We start from the raw sequence: 25,933 nt of genomic DNA, 5'->3' as shown, positions 1-25,933 counted from the left end.
CAATTTGGTTGTTCAAATGAAAATTTATTTTATATGATATCCCATCTGTACTCTCGATAATGTATACATTGGATGTATTAAACCAGTCATGTCTACTCACAGGAACTTGAAACAAATTTGGAAATTTGAGCCAAGACCATGTGCATCCAACATGCATGTTAATAAAAGCATTAGGCTGAATATAAAAATATGTGTTTCCAATTCCTATCTGGAATTTTTTATCTCAACTCGAGTATTTTTTAGACAACATCCAAGAATCATGCACCTAATTCAATTGTTATGCCAATGTAACTATCGACACTGAAAATTTCAGCCAGGTAACAAGAAAGACATCTATATATCTACTTGGCCTTGTCATTTCACTTTTCATCTAAGACTTATAATACATGTAAATTGTGGTATAGTGTCTGTTAACATGTTACCGCCAATATGTGTATTGAAAAAATGATTTATTAATGGCACACTTAATTCAGGTAGAATTTAAATATATTTTTTGAGTAAAGATAATAATTTCCAGTAAGTAAAAATCATCTTGCAGATAAACCTTGAAGAGTACATGGAAATTATATTATCAAAGGGGAACAACTCTGCAAGCCCAAAGTCATGGTAACAAAATGACCAATACAATAAGTCAGATTTAGCAAGCTTAAAATCTAAAACTTTAATTAGGATTCAAAATGACATTTCCAGAATTAAAACTGCCCTTCAAACCCTGATTACATGTAGAATTTACCACACCTCCCCGTCTGAAGTCAATGATAAGGCACGGAAGTTGTGTATTTTTTCAACAAGTAACATTTCTTAAAACTCCTTGTATGATAATTTATCATTACCCAAAACACCTATGATAATTTGTTATCACCCAAAAATTTGTTATTACCCAAAACACCTTCTATGATAATTTGTTATTACCCAAAAATTTGTTATTACCCAAAACTTGGTTTGTTTGGTTTGTTTTTGTTTAACGTCCTATTAACAGCCAGGGTCATTTAAGGACGTGCCAGGTTTTGGAGGTGGAGGAAAGCCGGGGTACCCGGAGAAAAACCACTGGCCTACGGTCAGTACCTGGCAACTGCCCCACGTAGGTTTCGAACTCGCAACCCAGTGGTGGAGGGCTAGTGTTAAAGTGTCGGTACACCTTAACCACTCGGCCACCGCGGCCCCAAAACACCTTGGATGATAATTTAACATTACTCAAAACACCTTGTATGATAATTTAACAATCTTGATAACATCTTGACATATGCATCAAATCAAATATCCTGTAATGACTTTGTGACATATTCAGGGGGGTTGGCATTTGAATAAACACTTACTAACAGACACATGTGTTTAGAGCTTAAGACATGTATAAATACAAATGTACAATGAATTTGCAACAAAATGTTGAAATGATGGGAACATTGTATAGTTCTACGGTGGGTAAAGACAAAATACATACTAACTCTTCTACGCCTCAGATGTAATTGAAGTTTTCGTATACAGTAATGAAAATACAGTAGCTATCCTGACAACTAGTCACTAGGGACTTGGAACAAATTTCAAACCCACAGTTCATATTTGTATGATATTTGTCATAATATAAATGAAGCATGGTCTAGAAATTTGTTCCAGGCCCCTGATCCTTAACAAGTAAATTTTCGTTTTAACTTAACTTGTACGTGTAATAAAATTAATTTTACACCAATCTGTACATCGCCATTAACTCTCAAATACTGTAAATACAGCACAATTTTTAAAATACATGTATATAAAAAAAACATTCTAAACAATGTTTCTGGTTAATCAGTATTTAGAAAACAACAAATGATCGTTAACATCAAATTGAAAAACATGTCTAAACTTCAAACATTTTTCTCAAACTCCCTTCGGTGGTCTGGCGTTTCTACTCTAAATCTGCCATGGATTATGTAAAATGTCCAAGCTGCCGATTCATGTATCCTAGGAAACACATTAACATCAGGGACTTTAAAAACATACAAATCTTACATCACAAAGCACAACAGTAGATTGTGCCAGATACAGTTTGAAGTGCAAAGATACAATGATATTGTACATATTCAAAGAATAACATTGTATCACCAAATGTTGCTTTGAAAACTGTGACTGACAATTTGACAAATAAATATCTGTGAGTTAATATGTAGACACTATCAATATGCCTTGAAATGTGAAAATATCTAAATTACTTCATACACATACAAAACAAATTGTACAGAAACTTTGTCGATCGAGTTAATGAAACTAATTAACCATTTACAGTACAGCTGTAGTAATCTTTAAGGATAAATTTAACCTGATGAACAAAAGTTATTGTTTTTCTCTCTTTATACACAACTTTCTTTATCAACCAAGATAGCATGATTAGATATTTAATTCTTATTAATGAAGTGAGATAAATTAAAGAAATGTCACAGTAAATTCAGAGATCTGGAACTTTTGAAGGAAAATGCTACATTCGATCTAGACAACACTCAACCCAAACTATGTTGCTATGGTGATAACATAGTAACGATGACAACTCTGTTGCTAGGGTGATCACATGGTACTGATAACAGAGAGTCAGCATATAGGATCATTCACAACTCTGTTGCTAAATGGTAAATATTTTACACTTACATTATTGTTACCATGGTAACCACTTGGGAAAGCAAAATGGCTAAATACGAAAAAAAAAAAAAAAAAAAATTGAACCATCTAAGAAATACATGTACATGTATTACCATTCTCATAAAAGCTTTATTTCAAAATTTACAAGAAGTATATCTTTTATCAAATCACTATGTTGAAAAGATGAATTTCATGTAAATGAATATGTTGCAATCTTGAAAAGGCAAGAAAAAACTTTGACACATATTTATCCAAAAAACTAATCAAACAAAATATCAGGTTTACTTCTCAATTATCACAATCAATTTTCAATGTATATTACCGTCTATCTTCTTCAAATTCAGTGGATAAGTGTTCAATAAAATTTTAACAGCCTACACTCATCCCACGTGTAATACAAAAGTATAAAGTTATATATAGCCAAGTGTTCACATACAAATACACATAATATCTTATATGTGCATCAAAAAACAAAACAAAACATTTGATACATTCATTTAGCTTCCTTAGAAATCACAACATCAAAATACATTATGTATTTCTTACAATTATGTACAAACATGATGATTTTTCATGATTTAAAACATAACATACATTAACAGTTTTATACATACTGTACAGTCATTTTCAAATTTTGTACAATATTTGTACATTTAGAAGAGTAAAACATCAAAGTATTTAGCGTGTAAATCAAGAAGGTCGTTGTAAGAGGTTTTGTTTCCTTTGACCAATTTTTTTCTTTAAAAGTCATGTGCCTTTAAAAATGATGGCTTACTATCAGTGAGGAAGTCTTTTCTGTAAAAATCATGCGTCTTTAAAATGTCATCTAATGTGACTGGAGATTCTTGTCTGTAAAAGTCATGTGTCTTTAGAAATGCCATCTACTGTTAGAGAGAAACGATTTATAAGTGAATGTTCTAATAATAGTGTTTGACCTTTGACCCAGCTGCTAGGGATATCTCCACTTGGCTTTCTGTGCCAGTATATCACTTTTGAGGTTATGAGCAAAACAAATCCCCAGTATCTGTAAAAAGAAGAAAAATAAATTTTGTTTAGAGTTTTAAAATAAAGTAAAAAATGCTTTTCAGAGAAAATTAATTGCGTTCAACAATGATTAAATCAGAATTTAGATCATATAATTATTTTCGCAATTAAAGTTAACTTTGATTCAATGTAAATCTGGGAACAAATAATCAAGTCGGTTAAATCAAGGTAGAAGAGTACCCAAAGTCTGGACTCAAAAATAATGAAATCGAAGAGGAACTGTCCTGCCATATTTTGTTTCTATGGGTAGTTTCATATTTACAAAACATGGAGTCCCTCTGTAATACGATAATATGCTAGAATAGGCCTTACAGAAATGATTTATTTGGAAGTAATTAGTATTATAATTATGGTTTGTTTGTTTGGTTGCTGGGTTCTCGCTCCGTGAACAGCAAGGGTCATTTTAAGGCTCCTTGTAGTAGTTGGTGACTACCTTACTGAACAACATACAGGATGCCCATTGCATGCCATCATGACAGTAGAGGCTAGTCTGTTTCTCAACTTCCCGAGAAACAAAAACCGACGCGGGTAGAAAGTGTCGAACCACACCGCAGATCATCACCTGAGATAACGATGTTGACACTCTTACCGACTGAGTTATCATAGCCATTATAATCATTATAAGTTTACCTGAAGGACAGCCATGCCAACTAGTACTGAGGCTACAGGGATAAGATTCACCTCCATCCACTTCTCCCCCTGAGGTATACAGCCGTCTGTATAAATTGTTTGACTTCTGATGTCGTCCTGGAACACAAATGTTCCCCAATTTTATTTACTACAATTATATAATTATTATCCTAAAGGATAAAACGCCATAAATCATATTTATATCTAATAATGATAATAATTTGGAGTTTTATATAACACTATACCACAGCAAAATCTCAAAGCGGATCACAAATTATGGTTAATGGGCCTCTAGCAAGTGGCCAATGTCATTCTCAACTCCCTGGGGAGTATACAGTCGGAGCTGCCATTTCAGTGCTAATAGCTTTACAGTCGGAGCTGCCATTTCAGTGCTTACAGCTTACACACGACATTACTTACACTGCTCTACCACATACTCATTTACAGCTGAATCAACTGGAAGACAACGAAGTAAAGTATCTTGTTCAAGGATACTACAAAGTGCCTGTGCTGGACTTGAACTAGCGACCATTATCAATATCAATACCTTTAACAAGTTGTCAAGGTCAACATCAGTAAAATGTGGAAAGAGGTCAGAAACTCAGGGGTTGGCTATTTTGATCTTCAAGATTTCCACTGTCAAGTCGGATAAGTTAACAAAACAAGCATACTGGGAATTGCTAAAGCAAAACAAGTCCATTACCGCCCCCCTTAAAAAGTGACCTTGACCCAAAAACCCTGAAACTCAAACGTGTCTGAGATATTATGGTTCTTCATCATTGTGTGAAGTTTGATAAAAATCCTCTAAATCAATGAATTGAATTCAAAGTGATTAGATCTAAAGTACTGACAAACTTTGGGGTTACATAAACTAGTTACATGGAGAGGGAACCTATTTTTCGAGTCTTAAGGGAGAGCAAATACTGAAATTTTAGAGACGCATTTCATAAGATGTCACATGGAATGAAAACAACATTAGATATCATACTTTTGATCACAAAAGTCAGACAACTTTATTTTGACAGGTTTTTAAATCAAATGGTGGCAGTCATTATTCAGCACCATTTCAATTCATCACGTTACATCACTGTCCATATTAACTTCAAGATCAACAAGGACACTGCTATATGACATAAATGTGATTTAGAAATACATGAATACATTATGAGTTATTGTGCTTGACATTTGATGGCTATTTCATAACTTAACAGTTACTGTATGTCAAGAATATACAAATTTGATGTTTTTTGAAAATTAATACAAAAATACATACATTGCATTATTTAAATTATTTACCAAAATATTTCTTTCACATAAGATGTGTTTTTGTTTTTATTGGAGTTTAGTCAGACATCAAAAGCAGTGGTCATTTAAGGATATATTACAGATGGTACAGGTACACTGCTGTATCATACAGAGTTTCGGTTCTTGACAGTCAAAGGTCAATGTGCTCCACCTCGGTATTAAGACCACCCGGCTTTTAATTCGACCACTTTCACTCAGCCCCCAGGTGGTCTTAATAGAGGGGTTTCAATGTACTTACACGCTCTGGTTTGGAAATGTCGAAGCCACAGTGTCGATTCTGTATAATTTCCTGAAGAGAGAATTATAAAATGAGGATATAATAATGCAATATGAAATGGGGATGTAATACAAAATGAGGAATCTTGACTAACATTTGTAGGTTTACATCATCGGACCCTATACTCACATTTGTAGGTTTACATCATGATACTTTATACTCACATTTGTAGGTTTACAGCAGGAGAACGGTACTCCACAAGCCTCAGCCCCCGGGGAGGAACAGTTAAAGTATCGGTTCAGTTCCCAGTCTCGGTAGTCAGTCATTCCACAACATAATAACTGTAACATAAGTATCATTTATGGACCATTTTTATCCACAAACAAGACCCAGCCCACAAATAAGTCCCTGCCCACAACCAAGACCTAGCCCACCAATAAGTCCCTGTCCACAACCAAGACCTAGCCCACCAATAAGTCCCTGACCACAACCAAGACCCAGCCCACAAATAAGTCCCTGCCCACAACCAAGACCTAGCCCACCAATAAGTCCCTGTCCACAACCAAGACCTAGCCCACCAATAAGTCCCTGTCCACAACCAAGACCCAGCCCACAAATAAGTCCCTGACCACAACCAAGACCTAGCCCACCAATAAGTCCCTGTCCACAACCAAGACCTAGCCCACCAATAAGTCCCTGCCCACAACCAAGACCTAGCCCACCAATAAGTCCCTGCCCACAACCAAGACCTAGCCCACCAATAAGTCCCTGACCACAAACAAGACGGGTGGATTTTGCGTAAAAATACACAAGGTTTTTTGACGTAAGTTAGGAATGTTCATGATGTATAAACAAAAGTTTGTAAGTTTCTAAGTTTTGTCAAACACTTAGTGATTTGTAAATCTGACTCACGAAAATCATTAAGTTACGAAGCTTTGTGAAACAATACCCAGGTGTCCTAGTCTGAAGTGAGACACATGGCCACTAGGGTTTCCTAACTAGACAGCCACTCATATTGGTCAACAACCACACAGCTTCTACTTGAGCAGAGTGAATTTTATAATCTTTGGCACATTAAATGTTAATTTATTTTTAAGTAGATTTCTTAGAGTTGATCGAGGGCACTATGATATCTTAGACATCACATGACAGAATACTGACTTCTCATTGGCTACAAGAAATTGAATGTAAATCTTAAAATGTGACGCCATCCCTTAATTCTTACTGAGGTGCTGGGGATGCAGACAGCTAAAATGGCCAACATTGGCAGGCCGTCGGGCACTGCAGTAAAATATTCAGTTAAATATTGAAATAATAGAAATTTAAATTGTAAGCTTGATGTAGCAAGCCCCATTATGGACTTTTTCAGAGGGCACTGTTGTCTCATAGTTACAGATTGTCGATATGGAACAGCTATATAAGTGCCCCAGTCGGTAGAAACTCATGTCTTTAGTTCCAGTATCCTCGCATCTCTCTACAACAATATATTTGGCCAACGACATAGAAGAACTCAATTCCAGCTCTGGCAACTCTTCTATACCATGAAATGATGTTTTAATTCCTCTACGGGAGGCGATATTGATTCAACCTAACATCACCTACCCAGTCCTCCTGTACCCAGTCGATCAGGTTCTGGAGGTCAATATCTTCACGGTAGTTAACAATCATAGTTCTCACTTGCATCTCAATTTCACCACGAACCTGTCAATTAGCCAACCGCAGAATAATCAAAACATGCAGGCTGATAAATGCCTTATAAATTAAAGTGTAATTATATTCAATTTGAGATTCTTCAGCATAGTCATGTTTGTTGTTAATGTATACTGTATACTACTGACTTATAAATAGATTAATGATGGGAATTCATATTCAAATTATTATCAGTTATCATAAGTTAAACAATTAAAAGCAATAAAGCTGGTTTTATATATAATAAATATTCTAAACCAAGATACATTACAGGTATTTTAAGTACTGAATAAACTGAACAGAAATGCCTAATTAACAGTAATAATTAAAACCTTATCCAGTCTAAAGCAGTTATAAGATAGAGTGACCCAAAATAAACCTGAGCTTAATATATTATTAAATAAAGTATTATATTAATTTGTTTTAGCTTCTTGAGAAAAGACAATGTCTGTCTTGTTTGGTAATTTCCAAACTGACTGCCAAGTATTATTAGCAAAATATTTTTTTTTGTTATTGATTAATTGCTTTCGTTTCGGTTTTTGTTATTAATTTTAAATTTCTAATTTTAGGAAATTTAAAATTAATAGCTCAGGCAATCATCAAGAATACATACCCAATCCTTGTAAACGAACCCCAGGATCCCAATCAACAACTCGACACAGAATATCAGGCCCACCAACACGCAGAACTGAAAACAAATTAAAAACAAGTTGAAATAAAACAGGCCTTACATCCTTTTACATTATATTGGAGACCCTGCTTTCTATCTCATGTAAGGCTGTTTGCAGAATCGAATTTCTGATGTAAAATCATGCACTTTGATCCTAGACTCTGACGCAGTTCCTCTTACATGTATGAGTACAATGATATGTACTTCTCAGTCAGTGGATCAATGGACATAAATTCTAACGTACATTTGTACATTGATATCAATTACAGTAGCATGGAAAATCAAGTACATTGTACCTTTATACACACTTTGATACATCAAAGTTATTTTTATTAAATTGAAGTATGCATGCATGGTGAAATTAGATTTAACTGACTGGATCAATATATTATAATTTGTGTCACTTAATAATTGTTAATTAAATCTAAAGCAAGAGGCCAAATGGGCCTGTATTGCCCACCTGCTTCTACATGCTCCAATGTGAATGCTAGGCTGATTACCACATTATTGAAATATTAAGAGTATTGAGTAGTTGTCTTTAGGTACATTTAAGGCTGAGGCCATTCATTTGAACGATCTTAATTGGTAGCCTTCATCCCACCATCTAATTACTGGACCAATATAGCTAATTAGGTCTATGAGCCTCTGAGTTATTGAGAAGAAGTTGCTTAAAAGATTTTATCACATTTTTACTCATGTGACCTTGAAGTCGGTCAAGGTCAAACTTGATAGCCCTTCCTGCAATCATGCTACATGTACATACAGGCCCAATATATCATGTCTCTTGGCATCTTGGTTATTGAGAAATTGTTAAGAGATTTTAGAACGATTGACCCCAGTGACCTTGAAAATAGGCTGAACAAACTTGGTAGCCTTTTCTCCCAGCATGCAATGTTAATAGATCCAATATCATAACACTTGGCCCCTTGGTTGTTGAGAAGAAATTGTTTTAAGGGAAAAGTTGATGCTGGACGGACAAACACAACATCCAATTGACAGACAAACAGAAGATGGACGGATGACAGACTGAAGATGGACGGACGGCAGACACAGAGCACATGATGACATACATGAGTTAACAAGGTTTTGCTTGATTAAGTGTGATGAAAGGAATTCCAAATAAAAAATATATATCAGCAGCCATATTGACATACATTGTAACAAGAAATATTACAAATCCTCCACACATCAATATCAACTTCCAAATGCTGTATTTCATTAATTAAAGCCCCTTCCCAAAAGCGTAAAAATTTAGAAAGAAAGCTTATTATCATACTGTTTTGAAACTGATGCTTCTACAAAAATGAATTTGAGAGTAAGGGGATTATTTGTGGGCAGGATCGAGCTAACTTGTAAATTAATACAGTATTTGTTTGCATACTTTGATGAAAAACATAGTTTGTGTATTAGGAGTTAATAGAAAATTCTATCAGCAACTGGGCGGTTTGAAAGCATATAAAAATATACAGAACTCAGCAGAACCATTGATTGTCATATCAACAATACAAATGTCTATTAATTAATTTAGTAACTGATCGTATTGATTGTATTTGTACCATAATTCATTTAATACAAATAAAATTGAAATTGAGCTATCATTTCTTATTTATAAAAAGTAACGACATGACATCGGTAGTGCCCAAGACCAATATTTATATGTGATGAATACCATTTTGATTATACACATTGATGTACAAAACAAACACACCAGTTCATCTATACATACAATACCGTGTCATCACCTATCTCTGTCTATTTTTGGCTATGACAAACTAGCAGCTCCAAGATTCATTAGAATTGTTTCTGGATCAGCAGAATGAAATGAATGAGATCCTGGAGTCTGTGTGTGGGTTGAAGCTGACCAAGTCCCCGGGGCACCTGGCAGGTTTCCCAGTGACGACACAGTCAGACAATTTTGAGCAATATCCTGGACCGGACTTTGGCATTATAGTAAATGTCCTTATATTACTGGATAACGTACCTGCATATCATTATGCATCTTCGTTAGCCAAGGCTTCTGATTACGTTTCACTCCACGAAGAGGATCCGGAGTGAAACGTAATCAGAAGCCTTGGCTAGTGATCATGAAGATGATCATTATGATACACAGAGGATCTTCATATCTGTCAGTGTTTTATAGAATATATTACACAAGTTTAATAAATTCAGAATAAATGTGATGTACATGAATTGACTGGATTGACTTGAGAGTCAGAGTCCTTTCTGAGACACAAGCAGAACTCATATTCGTAAGAAAATTCACAAGACAATTTTCTTGTAACACAGACAAAATTTGAACTGCATGAATATTTTTCTCCGTCGAGACAATCGCTTGTGATGATGTCACAACAGAACAGTAGTATTTTAAGCATATGCTAAACAGTATTTATGATATCAGTGTACAAGTGACAGAACAGGCCAATTATATGTGATAAATGTATAATTAGTACAGAAGTAATTTATATTTTGTATACTGTCCTTGGTCTACACATCAATAAAGTTGTCATATTATAATATACCTCGGTATGCAGACAATGTTATTAGGCAAAATTATTTCACAATAATTCAATTTTGTATAGGTAATTCATGTTTATTTCTGAAAATAGTTTTTAAATGGTTTCATAAAAGTAGGAGGGAAACAATTACCTTATCATTGTAATTTAGCCAATCTTTGTTGAAAATTGTCATAAAGATTTTAGGATTTAGAAAAAAAACTCATGATCAGTTGACTTGAAAGGGAAACTGAAATCAAAAATATTTTATGCCTTTGATTAAATTATAGAAAGATCCCTTCAGTACTTTCTGAGAAATAGCGATAACAAACTTCAATGGTCAAATTTAAGATGGCTGCCTGTCGGCCATGTTGTTTTCCGATCAATCCCAAAATGCAATATGCACAACTTAGGATCAAATAGAACCTACATATGAAATTTGAGAAAGATCCCTTTAACACTTTCTGAGAAATAGCGAAAACAATCTTCAATTGTCAAAATCCAAGATGGATAATTGTCATAAAAAATTTAGGATTTAGACAAAATGCTCTCAGTCGACTTTATAGGCAAACTGAAATCAAAAACATTTTATGACTTTGATTACCAGTAGTATTTATTTATGAAATGATTTTTTTTTTGATTTTTTTTTTTTTGCTTAAACGAAAAACAAAGTCCCACTCTCAGTGAGAAATAATTAAACAATCCGATATCACAAATATACTGAAATCATGTTTAACAAAAATTTCTCAGATTGACATAATCATAATAGGCTCAACATAAAACGTACACATGTTTACCTCAATTTAACCACATGTTTAAAATCAGTAAGACTTACAACTTCCAAAACATTCCTCTGATGCAATCGTCAGTGCAGGTCAGACATAAAAGCGACAAGCCCCTTTTGTACGATTGCCCTACCGCAGTAGCAGCACTACAGTGACTCAATGGCTAATGAGTCTAGGCCTCTGATCTACAGTAATGTACAGCTGTTTAGGTCCGCTGCACTTCACAAAGCTTCAAATAATCAACACATTCTGTACTCAAGTCTTAAATGATTGCTTCTAATAGTTAATCTTGATTTAATCAAGTAATTTGTTTCTATTAGTGTTTACTTTCACAAATCTGTATACATACAGTATCTGCCAAGATTAGTCCACATGAAGATCATAAACCTGTTATATATTGAGAAAGCATTAATTACCAGTATACCGATTTATCCAGAAATAAGCCCATACAAGGGGTCCTTGCACAGCCGAAAACCCAGTCCAAAGTAATGAGAGGAGCCATATTACCTACAATTGCTTCCAAATGCACAGTAGGTTATCAAAAGTTGTTTAATCACAGGTGACCGACTCGTTTTATAAAATAATAGCTTTTATATGTACTCTTATATGTTATTATTTTATAAAACGAGTCAGGTACCTGTGGTTTAATATTGGGCATCAGGGCTTGTTGTCAGATAAATATATGGTACATCCACTGTACAACGGGATCAGTTTAAATATTAAGGGATTAGTGGTATCAAGTGAAATTTGATATAAAGAGAAAATGTTATGTAAAATGTCAGCAACATAAACAAGATGTGAAATGTGAAAAGTGAAAATTTAAACCTAAAGCCCACATCAGATTTAAACAATTAACATACCTATGATATGAAAATCACTGTGGACAGAAAATGAAAATATCTTAAATCTTTTGGAAATTTTACAAACTAATCCAAATGTACATGACAGTCTGATCAAGTCTAATGTATTATTGTGTTCATAATTGTATTTTTGTCTTGTACATGTATTGTAATCATCATGTGTTGTAGCATTGTCATGTATTGTAGTGATCGGCTGTTGTTTTTGCTACAGATGAGTTACTCTAGAGTATGCAAATTTTTTTCTATCTATTGTGCCATGTTTAATTGATTTGTGTAATCAACAAGGTTGGATAGACTTTTTTCTACACCCACAGCCACAACACTAACAGTAACCTATATCATCCAGTATTGATGTGTACCCAACTGAAGAGTGACTTCTGTATATTGATTTTAAATTAATCTAATTAGATTTAGAGATTAAGAGATATCTGTAATTTCACAGTGATTTCAGCTGGATTTCTTCATGTTGTACTAATTATAAACTTCTGGTTGATCACACAAAACAAGAGGCCTAATAGGCCTGAGGTATCACTCACCTGGTATTTTAATCTGAGAAATGGGATTAAGGTGATCTGTATATATAAGCCTTTTGAGTTTTCAGAAGAACCTGCAGTTTAATTGTTTTAAATAACGTCCCCTGTGACCCTGGATATAAGCCAAGGTCATTCATTTACACAAATCAGGTAGCTCTTCATACCAGCGTGTAAGATCCCCAACCTAAGGCCTCTGGGCCTCTTGGTTATTCAGAGAAGAACTCATTGAATGTAGGTCAAGGTCCTTTAATCGAACGAATTTGGTATTTTAGTACATTTGACCTGTTACCTTGAAATTAAGACAAGGACGTTGACATTCATTTGAACAAACTTGGTAGCCCTTTAGCGCTTCACCACAGCATGCTATAGGCTCAATTATCAATATCAGGTGCCCAATGGCCTCTTAATTGGTTTTTGAGAATTTGAATGAACGGACAACTCATGAAAGATGATGGATGATGAATGATGTACATCACACCATGGCACAAACTTTAGGTTAGCTAAAAATCTAACACCATCTTTCAAATTCAATTTCAAATACTGCAAATTTCACATAATATATATTCTTCCACTTGATCTGTTGAGCTAGCTTTTAATTACGTGTTCAGAATAATCATGAATAATTGTTAATTAATTGAATAACTAATAATTGATTAATTGATTATTCAAATACTGATAGCTATATATGTATATATAGTTACATTTTTGACCAAAATTCAACCAAAGACCAAACACCTTATATACACTTAAACCTTGCTATAAGTCAACAATATGCCTTTTCTGGATGAAAATTGACTACGTGTACTTGAATTGGAATTCCAGACATCTTATTTTTTTTTCAATCGCGGTAACTAGAGGGTACAGAACAGTATGAACTATGATATTTCACGTTGTTTGTCAAATAGGAATCATTATGTACCTTTCAGACATTCTTTGACACATTGATTTCTCTTCAACAGAAAATGTGAAAGCAAAAATGTATGGCACAATACTCCTAAAAAATGATATATGTGTTTCTTCTAAACAGCCAGAAGAAATACATGTATAGGGAAGGTAGACTGAATTTTTTTTTATTAAATTTTTACCACGGTTATACATATGAAGTAAGGAAATCTTGACCCAATCTCTCTTGGAATCGTGCACAAAAATGTTGGTAGGGTTAGTTTAAAAAATTCAGTATAAGTATACATTTTGTAAATTTTTTAAGGCACTTCCTACCAAATATTCACATCAATTGAAAATATAACAATCCTACTAGCTATAGGTTACTTGCTAAAGAAATACATGTCTCCTACTGGACTCTGCTAAAAAAGAAGCAGTGACCTTGACCTTGACCTTGACCCCAAAACCTGGAAACACATACCGTACTTGTATTTGATAATCAGGTCCTTTATCATTGTGTGAAGTTTGATAAAAAATCCCTCCAGGAATGAAGTTGCTAGATTGCTGAAAAACATTGGCATTACATACAAATGTAACTCATGATCATCATGCATATGGCCTGCATGAGAGGAAATTTAAACATAGCCCCCTCACTGTCACTGGTACTTTCAGGCTTTTAATTAAGTATTACATTACTATATCTGTTGTGGTCTCTGTATAATGTGGTATCTGAAAGCTGCAGTGATCTTATTACATTTGGCATAAACCTTCTTCCTTTATCAGTAAATTAAACCTTCTCTTGTTATGGGTCATCGGCTACCATGCCCAGTTATTTTGGCAATAACAATTCAATTTAATATATCTTTCTTACCAACATTGTTAATAGATAATCTTTCTTACTCAAGCTCTATATAGGGAAATTGCTGCAGTGACCAAAATTTGGTCGAAATTTACCTCGAACTTTGTGTCCTCCTAAGATATTTTGTAAGATGTATACATTAGGCCAGGCTGTATGTACATACAGATTCATAAGAACTGATACTCATTTCAAAAATTACATAAAAGAAGTTTTCTTTTAAATTCCAATTTATGTTGATTAATACCAGCTAGCTTCTACACAGATTCAAACATATATGTTGTCTTAAACACATGGAATGACTGCCTTCCTAAAACTGTGTAATTTATAAAAAAAACGAAGATGAGACAGCAGGTGACATTTCGTTCCATAAATTAATTTAAGTGTCACCACTATTCCTGTCCAAAACACTAACATCCCCCTGTGTGTCTGTGTGTATCCAGAGTACAGCCTATAGTTGTATATACTGTCCACTGATACAGACAGTAAATTACAAAATGTCACAGCCATTATACTGCAACAGTATTTACATAGTTTGATTTACTGACAGGGATATTGCTTTATTGTGTATCTGCCAGAATAAATTTATTGCTTTCAATAAACTCAGATGAAATGAGTGAATGATATTTACATAGAAAAACAAAGTAAACAAATTCAGGAGAGGTGATTAAAATAACGTAAATTATATTGTCAATCTGAAGTCTCCCATCTCTGGAAAAAAACTTTGGTATCAATAATAACAAAAGCCAATCTCTGTATAATCAGTCAAAACTCCAAATCGAAATTGTAGAATTTGACAATTGATCTGAAAATATAATTCAATCTGATACAACATTAGGCATTTGCTAGAAATGCACATTCTCCTTATGTAACAGCATATCATATACACTATTATACAGAAATCATCAACCATTTCCTTAAAAGTTTTTAATAATGATGAAATAATATATAATGTGTTACTATTCTCTAATACTGCAGTATTGATGTCACAAATTATACATCTGCAGAACTGATATATACTGGTATACTTCGTAAATCAGTTCAAGTCCCATGGGCCATGTTTTACGATTTGTAATAAAGTCGTTCCCTAGTACATATGCATTTACAACCATCTGTCATTGGACCATAAAAATGTTAAAATGATAATAAACCAAAAATTTTCAGAAACAGATTGTCCAATTATACTTTATCTAGATAAGAGATTGTTTTGTAAGAAAATATTCCTTGTGATATAAATTGTACTAAAATGTATTTGCACTGACAATTTCCACTTTCAAATGAAAATTTATTATCGATGGATTTAAATACTATATACAATATATAAGGCTGTACAGCACTAACCTTAATATGCCAATAAAATTCTATTTAAAATTAGCAGTGTAGATCAAGGTTTATTATTTAGCTGGCGCTGGCAGACTCCTTGGATCTTGGAAAAGATATTAATGGGGCCACATTTATGAGGAAGCTTAAGAGGAGTGGTGATTCAAATCCCACCCCCACCCCCCAAATCCCGTTAGGAGCATACACTGTTTACAAAATCTACAGCACATGTATTGTACATGTATGTGCTTATATTAATGATCAGAGACAAAATTACGATGAATATCTGCAGGCAAATGTGCCAGCTACATGCATTTACACATTTACACATGAACATGCTTCTAGTTAAGTGGAATCCTAAGAATAAGAGGCAATTACATGTTCACAACTTACAAATGTGAGCAGACATGTGTTTTCCCTGAGAGCACCAACACAGCCGGAGAACCCGATAATAAATATGACTAGACCAATCAGAATGAAGAACAGTGCAGGGTCAAGGGTGATGTTGGTCATCTTGTTGATATTGTTGAACATGTCTTTTTCCGTCCACGCCCACAATCCGATGGCCAACACTGTTGCTCCTATCAACTGAAATATAGAAACAATATTCCATTAATAGCACCTTAAATTATTACACATTTCAAAAATATACAGGACGCATTGTCTTCAAACAGTTCTTTTGCAGAATCGAAGTCACCCAAACCCATCTCACTGGTGAATAAAATAACTTGATTCAAGTTATCTCCCTTTTCATCATCCTGTATACCGTAGTCTGAAAATTGTCAACCTTTTCCATTTCTGTTACTATGTTACATATATATGGGGTCATGTATACTGTATGTGCCTTTAATATCAACTCTTATATAAATTGTGAAAGTTTCACAAGATTCAATTGCCAAGCGAAAATAGTACACATGCATGTTATATATGTGTTAGGATGACAAAGTTCACATATATTATATCCCTAAAGATTAGATTAAAAAGAGAATAAATATGATATTTTTTATTCAAATCAAGGTAGATAGTTCAATAATGGGTAAAAATAAACTGAAGCTTTACATATCACACATGCATGGTTTGTAATGTTGGTAATACATTTTGTATATATGGTTATCATAATTCATTAATCAATAATTATAAGATAATTAAAAAGTGTTGATATCTATTTAACTGACAGGTTAATATCACAATGTAAATTAAGATTTTAATTAAATTTACTGTTACAATATGATGTGATTAAGTTTTTTATGATAACAGGAACATTGATATATACAAAATTAAAAATGCATTTCAAATATCAACTTACAGACTGGCTTTAGCTTGCTATATACTTGTAGCTTCTATTTTTAGTTTTTGTAAAGAATTGTTTATCTGAATTCTAATTACATAATGTACTAGCTTCATTTACATTTGTCTCCCCTTAGATTTTAGAATGTTAACTATGTCTAATTTTTATTAAAATTTCTTAAAAATCCTAAAATATGGACCTGAATTTGTCCAGTAACAGATCAGAGAGAGTGCTAGAATTAATGCAAATTACTGGTAATGATTGTCCCCGTTAAACTTTTAAAAAATATATTGAGTTGATACACTTCTATGGCTCTATACCCTGCAGTAATATATATAGGTACACTTTTTTACACAACGTAAAAAATACATAACAGTCTATAGGGTTTCTGTTTGTACAAGTACAAGCTTGTTTTCCTATCATTAACACCTTAATGTAAACACTCTGAAGTAATTAGGACTGGAAACGTACAGGAAATCAAAACAGGTGATTCTTTCGACTCAACTCATTAGCCAGCTGCTCAAGTGCTCTATATACCACTCAGGTTCATAATTCTTTCAGTTTCAGTAAAGAGGAAGAACAATTCACACAGGTTTATTTGGTAACTTCCTTATCCTACACTTAGCTGTGATTGTTGTTTATACACAACAGTACTCAAATACACCAATCATTTTTTCAGGTTTAGGTTTTTAATTGTACATGTATTGTATTCCAACCTATCAACAGCTATGGTAATATAATTTAAGGAGACAACTTGTGTGGAAGATGCATGTGTGTGATGAGTGTATCATCTAGTTAAGTGTGTTTTGAAAGCTTCAATAATATGATCATGTTTAAAAATTTCTTTCTGCGATACCATAAAACTGATCATGATGTCAAATTTATAGTGCTACCTCACTGAAACATACTGCTGAAGACCCAGCAATACTGGCCATGGACACCCCACCATGTCACATTATATTGACAATGGGTAAACCAGTCATCTTACTCACAAAATGCTGAGTAGTACAATTCAAAGCAGGTGTACATGTAAATAAAACCATATCATGAGACTCTAGTATGCCCATGGAAAGATTCCAAGCTTAAGACCTTCCTCACAAGGGCAAAGGTAATTGTGAAGGTCAAAAGTAATTAAGGCAGCCTGAATAGAAACATTACAATAAGGAGAAAGTTGTTTAGGAAGAATTAAAAGAGAAAAGATAAAATCCCAAACTTAGTCACCTCTCAAGAACAAACAAGCAATGGGGCAGCAGGTACAATTCTTACTCCCAACCTGGCAGGGCAGTATCTTCTTTAAGGAATATTTTACTTATTTATTCATTTACGAATGACATGACATCAGACTCAGTACCTCAGTTTTTTTTTATTATAGACTGCATTTGTAGACTGATTAAAAACTGGTCACCATCGTAATTTGTGTTAATACCAAGGTACACGTTGATCCATAAAGTTATTTAGAATATTCATTTGGAAATATTCTATTTCCTTATGTGATATATGAAGGAGACATGTTTGATGCTTGTTGGATATGCCTATTGCTTCCGTTGTCATAACCCTGTAACTCTCATTTGAGATTTGATGATATACATGTAATTATATATATAACTCTGCATTTGGTCTAGCTTACTCTCCAGAAACACCTGGTCTTATAATTAATAGACACTTATTCTCCTTGTACTTTTTCAGGAGTCTCCATCCAAATTCATATTTTCGTTCATATTTTGCCCTTGTTATATAGATTCTGAGTTGTATTAAAACTTCCATATCATTACGAAATATGTGTTGTAAGACAATCATATTGGTGCTCAACACATTCTCTCACTAAAAATATAATTTTGGTTCAAGAATCTTCTTAAAATGCATACCAAAACAAGAAATATCTTTAAAAAAGATAAACGGCATAGTTTTAATGCTGGTGGTTTTAATGTAAAACTGATGGTGAAATAAATAAACGAACTAAAGCGTTTTAGCACGAATAACAAAATTATATCAGTTTGAATCATTTTTGGTAATAATAAAACTGCATTGTAATCAGGAATATGATTTTATTAATGTGTCATTCAAAAAGATAATCTACTTATTCACTAATTCAGCTTGCATTCAATCTTATCTTTGTTTCGTTTTTAACTGCGCATGCATATCTGCATTTTGCATTGACCGCGTGTACATTGACCAATTACATACTTCATCTTGACCAGTAACGCCACCTGTCGCGTCATATCCGGGGCCAAAAGAAAATTAAACGGCTATGCCGAAAAACATGTAGAGTACATTATATTATTAGTCATAATCATAATGATTCCCCAATCAGACTCAACAAGGTGTAGAGGTTGAAATCTTGAAACATTAACTCCAAATTTCAATTTCATATTGTGACTATTGTCATACTTTACTTTTATGTATAAGTTTTGTTCATTGATGAGGCCAGAAAAAACTGTTAGATGTAATTGCAGAAATTTAAGGCAAGCAGAATTATTAACAGGTAATTTCATTACAAATTAAAACAGTATATACCTTGAAAACTATGTATGTAAATTTAAAAATATAATAAAATTTTGTGAGAAAATTTTAACATAAGTGACAAAGACAGATCATGTAATTACCAACTATATAACTGATAATTAAGATACATGCCAGGGCATCCAGTTGACCCTTGACTTTTCGCAATTTCAGAAGTCAAATCACAATTTCTGAGCAATCTGAACAAAACATATGTCAAATAGACATGTCCCTTCAAACTCAAGAGTCAGATCTCAATTTTGGGAGTCAAAAACATACTCTCAAGGGTCTACTGGATGCCCTGCATGTATATTGTAATGAGTATATATTTAACTGGTGATCAATTGTAATTTCAAACTAAATCCAAACACAAATTTCCATGTTGGGTTACACTATTTCTTCTCAGATATACACAGTGAACTTATACATGTCTTCTATGTCCACATAGAACAAAAATATTGAAAATATTATATATTGAGTCCCTTAAATTATGAAGAGTTTATAAGATCCCATTACAATGTACTGGCTGTACATAAATGTATATTTTTACGTATATATATATATATATATATACATCCAAAAGATACATGTTTACTATTAAATGTCGTGATCATGTCATTAACCTTTTAATTTTTCTCCGATTTCTACGAAGCATATCAAGATCACACCGAATTCCACGCATCAATAATTTCTCTAAATTTCAATAGAAAGGAACTAGAGCCCAGATCTTAAAGCTATAGATGGAGAAACAAATATTGATCCATCATGTCACTGACGTATATATACATGCATGGTGGACAGGTATATACATTGTAGGTACATTAGTCCATTGGATGACAGGAAACAAGATACACATTATTATCAAACGTATATTGATCAAATAGTATACTTTAAGTGTATATATTAAAGCTACTGTATCCGTATTTACCCATTGTTACCTTGGAGACAAGATAAACAATTTAAATCCTTGGAGAACTAGGCTATATATACCTGATATTATTGATCAACCTCTTGGCAACATTATAGATTTCCAATAAAATCCATCAAATTTTCATAAGGATTTCTAAAACCCCTGAATGTCTACTTTAACATTGTATACATGTTTATCTATAGTTTCAGTAGAGCAATTTGTTTTTAAACCAGGATTATTTCACAGGTCAAAACTTTAATGTGCAGACAGTGGATTTTGTATCTGCTGTGACACAGATATTAAGAGTCATCACCATGTCACAATTGAGATATATACTACATTATATTACACTGTACTGTAGCCTTGTTACAGTGTTACAAAATTCCAGATATTCACGCTTCATATAATTATGTTCCGATAAATAATCAAACATTAAATAAATCAAGCACTCAGATGTTCAGATTTTATTACGTAATATTGTTTTCATTGATTTTCAATTAACAAAAATTGATGGAATTCTAAATTTAGAGGTACAGGTCTTGCAGGCTTCAATCTGCATAATGATCAAAATATAAGTCTTCATTTTAGGAAATCCACCACCATCATATGAATTTTTAAAATAAAACTGTAAGTTATAAGTAATATTTACAGTTACTGAGGGCTGGTACCTATTGTTCTACCTTGTTGACTTGTTTATGACCAAATCAGTGACCTACAGGATAACCCCTTCATCTCTGTGACTTAAGTTTTCATTGTCTGAATTTGTCCTTGGCTTGAATTATTGTATTTCGTGTCCCAGCGACTTAATTAATATAGTAGCATCATCCATCACAGCACTGTAGGGTTGTGCTTAGGATAATTCTTATAATAAATATAAGCTCTCACCTTTATCCTATAGTACCAGGGCATCCAGCAACAATTAATTGTCCCTTGATTTTTAGCAATATCAGAGGTCAAATAAAGGAGAAATCTGAAGGGTCAAAACATATATTTTTTATATATCAAATAGATATACATGTATGTTCCTTCAATCCCAAGTCAAATATGATTTTAGGAGTCAAAACATACTCTCAAGGCCTAGGGTTTACTGGATGTCCTGAGTATGATACGCGATCATGCTATATGTTTAATGTACATGTGCCACTATGAATATGGATTGATTCCAACACTTTGATTTTTGACAATGGTGTTCCAAACATTGGTAGCAAATTTCTATATAGAAGAGCTAAGATTTAAAAGGAACATAAACACAGATTCATCTTTGTCCTTCTGTAAATTAAAGAACTGAAAAAATTCTGATCAATGTTGATGTAATTTTGTTTCAATAATTTACATGGTCTTTCATGTTCATTTTTCTCTCTGTCTCTTCTTTTTTCATTCTGTTTAAATGAAATATCAAAAGCAGTGTGCATCGGTTTAACTAATAATAGTGTTTCGAATTATTTTGAAGACCAACAATCATCTTTGCTGTCTTAATATGGAAGTGTTTCGGGAAAATCCAATTACCATATTTGGAAAATTCAACATGAAAATTAATTATGTTAAAAACTGTTCATGCTAAGAACTGTTTTATGAGAGAAGTGCTTCCTATTTTTATAATGCAATGTAAAATCTTAAGGTTCACATGATTGCACAACCCAAATTTGACCCTTGACTGTCCTTCATGCTCTGATACCAATATTTGCAGTTTATTTTTTATATTTCATAAATTCCTTTATTTTTTCTGATTGTTTGTATTATGGACTCAGTTTGGAATTTTTAATTTCTTTCACCAATTTTCTTACCAAAATGAGGCAAAAAGACGCCATCCCAAACCAGAGAGAAAAAGCATATATATAATTAAGCCCTAGATTGTCATATACGTATACCATAGGACTTTCTAGATCTCCAAGCTTGAAATTTAAATGACCATTTATCATTCTGTAAATGTCTGCCCCTATTTTTCCACAGTGATGTTAACGTTGTGCTATATCTTGTCCAGTATATATCCAGATATGACATTTCAGTGTGAATTAATATTTACACTATTAAAGCTTCTATTCGATCAGTGGCCTCAAGATGAATCCATATGGACACTGTCTTTTTATATCGTATGTATATGGCCTTATTATCTGTAGCGGGAGTGTAAAAATCCTACTCAAACGATTCCTTCAAAATTACAGGAATCAAACTGTCATTTGCTATTTTTTTTGATAATTGATAATCAAATTGTCATTTGCTATTATTTTTGATAATTGATAATAAAACTGTCATTTGTTAATTCTTTTTTCTGCATAAAGTGCATATATATACTGTACTTTACAGTCCTTGAAAAGAATCATACTATCTGCAACCTACATGGATTCCAGTCTACCTCATACCAAAACTTAGCCAAACTTTTCAAAAACAAAATGTATACATTGTATATAACATAAAAATGACTAGCCATATAATGTGTCATTGAAAAAACTTAAGCTAATGAATGAAAATTCAACAGTGGGGTATTGAACCAGTCATCAAAATGATATAAATAAATAATAAATGATGATTCATCTTTTTTTGCAATTCTTCTTTCTTTTTATCCGTTTGACACTCCAAATGAGCAGAGCTATATAAGACATATCTCATGACTGTCTATACATGTATGTATATGACACCTACATGCAGACTACTAAATCTAAATGACCAGATGGTCATGAAATCATTGATTTTTCAAAAGTGCACAAAATGAGTAGATTTTGATTAAAGCAGATGTCAAATGTACCCGCCTGCTACAGTTACACCATTCAAATGTAAATATCCATTGTAAAAATCAGGGTAACTCTTTCATTGAAATACAAAATGTATGCATGAAAAAAAAAGTTCAACCAGAAACATCAAAATCAATAGACAGCACATCTGATTCGAGTGTTATGTATTATCATGTATATCTCAGAAAAAAAATCGTGTGTAAATATGATATGTATGAGCGCATGGAAATATCGTGTAGATGAACAGAATTAGAATATATTCTTTTTTGTTTTATATACACGTGCATATTGCTCTATTAAAATCTCAATAATAAGTGAACATATTTTCATTTTCAGATAATGTTAATTTGATTATTATTGTTTATATGCCTTAATACAGATACAGAAAGATTGCGTAGGTGGTAACACTCACTCACTACTATATAGTCATTGTTAACTCACCCAAAACAAAACATTGAATCCAAACATCAAATATTTGATGCAGCAGCTGACTTCAGACTTGTCCCTCCGCGGGTTCCTCGCCATCGGGGCCTCTTTTCCTCGACTCATGGTCACACTGACATGTGTCTCGACTTTAACAATCCTTTTTCACGACACAGAAAGTCCCCAAGTGGTCATGTAGAGCGACTCTGTGACAGTAACGTTCTAACTCAATCCATCTGGAAAGTAGGCATATGCCCTCTCACCTTTCCTAACCGGAAGTATTGCCTATCAAACAGACGCTTGAATGGAGTGCTGAATGAAAATCAAAACTATCAAAATAAAGCATTTGATGTCATGTTAACTGTTGAATGTCAATAATGTAAAAACAAAACAAAAATGTGTTTGAACTTGAATTCATAAAATATGTCGTACAGCTGAAAAAATATAAAGGGAACCATCAACTGTCATATTATGGCCAAGGTCGATGAAATGTTTGACAAAAAAAACACCTGTTGCAGACGATATTGGAAATGATACTAGACTAAATACATTATTTAAACCGACTGGTTATTTGTGGATGTATCAGAATAATCAAATTAATACCAGTATCTTTACCTGAAATTCACATCGAAAAAAATTATTTTCAACATTCAAAAAGATGTAAAATTACTGCAAACTGAGACACTTGCACATGCATGGTGTAGGGGAGACAAATCTACCAAATCAAAAGCAATAGACTTGCTTATGCCCCTTGTTTTCAGATAAGTAATCGACTAGCATGATGTTTTCTTCTTATGATATATTTCCATCTTCTAGATCTACCAATGAAATTGTATACGGTGGTAATTTCAAATTTTTTGTTTGTTTTTGTATTTGTGTGTATGTTTTTATAAAAAAAAAATTATATACATGTACATTGAAAGCAGGTGTAACATCACAGGCGCTTGCATAGAAAATGTTTTTTATTTATTTTTTTTATATCACAGCGGTATGTGTACTCTGTAAAGTACAAGGTTGGCAACTCCGCCACGAGCGAAACTGCACCCAATCTCTCTTCAATTGACTAAAAAAACCACATTTATTCAAACTAACACGGCGCATACTAGATCTATATCCTTTTAACCATACTAATAAAAAATAAATAAACTCTCTTTCTCTCTCTCTTTCTTTTTAAATCAGCGCCCATGTGCACCCAACAACCAAACCACTCCACGAAATCGTCATTATTGACGGAAGGGAGTTATCATAAGAAGAAGATATACTACCGTCATCTAGAAAAATTTATCTTTAACCTACCGTGTCACTCAATACGAATTGTTACATCCAAAACACAATAATCCGTGAAAACATCGCCGAATTCCTCCCAACAAAACACCATTTTTCAAACTGCTCCCTCAGCCTGTCCAGATTCTTCATTTACATACGGGGTTGAAAGGTCATGCGATTATATAATCGACTGTCACCAGGTGCACTTGTTGGGGTCATCTCGGCATACTTTATTTTACAGGTGACTTTAAACATATTTTATTTACACATATTTGCAAATAGGATTTGGCACAAGTTATTACAACTTACGAAGCCATTTCCTTACAATAGTTACATAGACAACAGATGATATTACAGACTGATCAACTGCAGTACGAAAGAGATATAGGCCTACATAACATTAGGCACTCACACAAAATAATATAACAAAGTCAATAAAAGTTTCAAACATGTTAAATATTGTTAAAAACTTGTTAAAATCTTCCGCTGGATTTTATAAAATTTTGTACTTTGTTAAATACAACACAATTTAAATCCAGGTACATGTACAGGACGTCGTTTGCGAGATCACGGACTAAGATAGCATGTATTTCTGCGATTAATTTGCTGCAAGTTATATATGTATGTGAGAACGTTTGTTGGAACGATTGTTTAAAGACCAGTCGCGCATAGATTTCACTTTTGGGAACAGAACTAGCACCAGAGACATAGTGCTGTGCTCTCTTTGGGAAGTAAACCTGCAGCACAAATTTTATTTAACGCGTTTCACACATCGTAAATGTTTTCTAATTGTTTAATTTGTTTGTTTTAATTTTTCTTTACTGTTTTCCTGATATTGTGACGCCCTCAATACAATTTTTGTTAAATTTTACAAGGACACGAAGTTTGCATGCATTTGTCGGGTCAAAAAAGCGAAAAGGCATTG

The 25,933-nt window shown here is 33.3% G+C and overlaps 1 protein-coding gene across 1 annotated transcript; it reads right to left on the bottom strand.

The window, feature by feature from the left end:
* Positions 1-1,261: 1,261 nt before the first annotated feature.
* LOC117337130 (tetraspanin-5-like) lies at positions 1,262-23,999 on the bottom strand. Its single transcript, XM_033897942.1, has 8 exons — positions 23,761-23,999; positions 16,287-16,481; positions 8,109-8,183; positions 7,409-7,507; positions 6,031-6,147; positions 5,828-5,878; positions 4,285-4,401; positions 1,262-3,634 (listed from the first exon to the last, which is right to left on the bottom strand). Exons 1-8 carry the CDS (start codon positions 23,866-23,868, stop codon positions 3,560-3,562), a joined length of 837 nt encoding a protein of 278 aa, XP_033753833.1. The 5' UTR covers positions 23,869-23,999; the 3' UTR covers positions 1,262-3,559.
* Positions 24,000-25,933: the final 1,934 nt, after the last annotated feature.

The sequence above is a fragment of the Pecten maximus genome, chromosome 1 (genome assembly GCF_902652985.1).
Source record: "Pecten maximus chromosome 1, xPecMax1.1, whole genome shotgun sequence".
In the NCBI taxonomy this organism is placed as follows: Eukaryota; Metazoa; Mollusca; class Bivalvia; order Pectinida; family Pectinidae; genus Pecten; species Pecten maximus.
The sequence above is the reverse complement of the archived record's forward strand: the minus strand, read 5'-3'. Positions and strand labels throughout refer to the sequence as shown.

What these genes read in the sequence shown, in the direction of transcription:
- LOC117337130 (XM_033897942.1), bottom strand. Translation starts at nt 23,868, where the DNA reads ATGAGTCGAGGAAAAGAGGCCCCGATGGCGAGGAACCCGCGGAGGGAC. An exon ending in GATTCAATGTTTTGTTTTGG is followed by an intron (nt 16,482 to 23,760) that starts GTGAGTTAACAA and finishes TCTATATTTCAG; the next exon opens with TTGATAGGAGCAACAGTGTT. An exon ending in ACACATGTCTGCTCACATTT is followed by an intron (nt 8,184 to 16,286) that starts GTAAGTTGTGAA and finishes ATTTGTTTTCAG; the next exon opens with TTCTGCGTGTTGGTGGGCCT.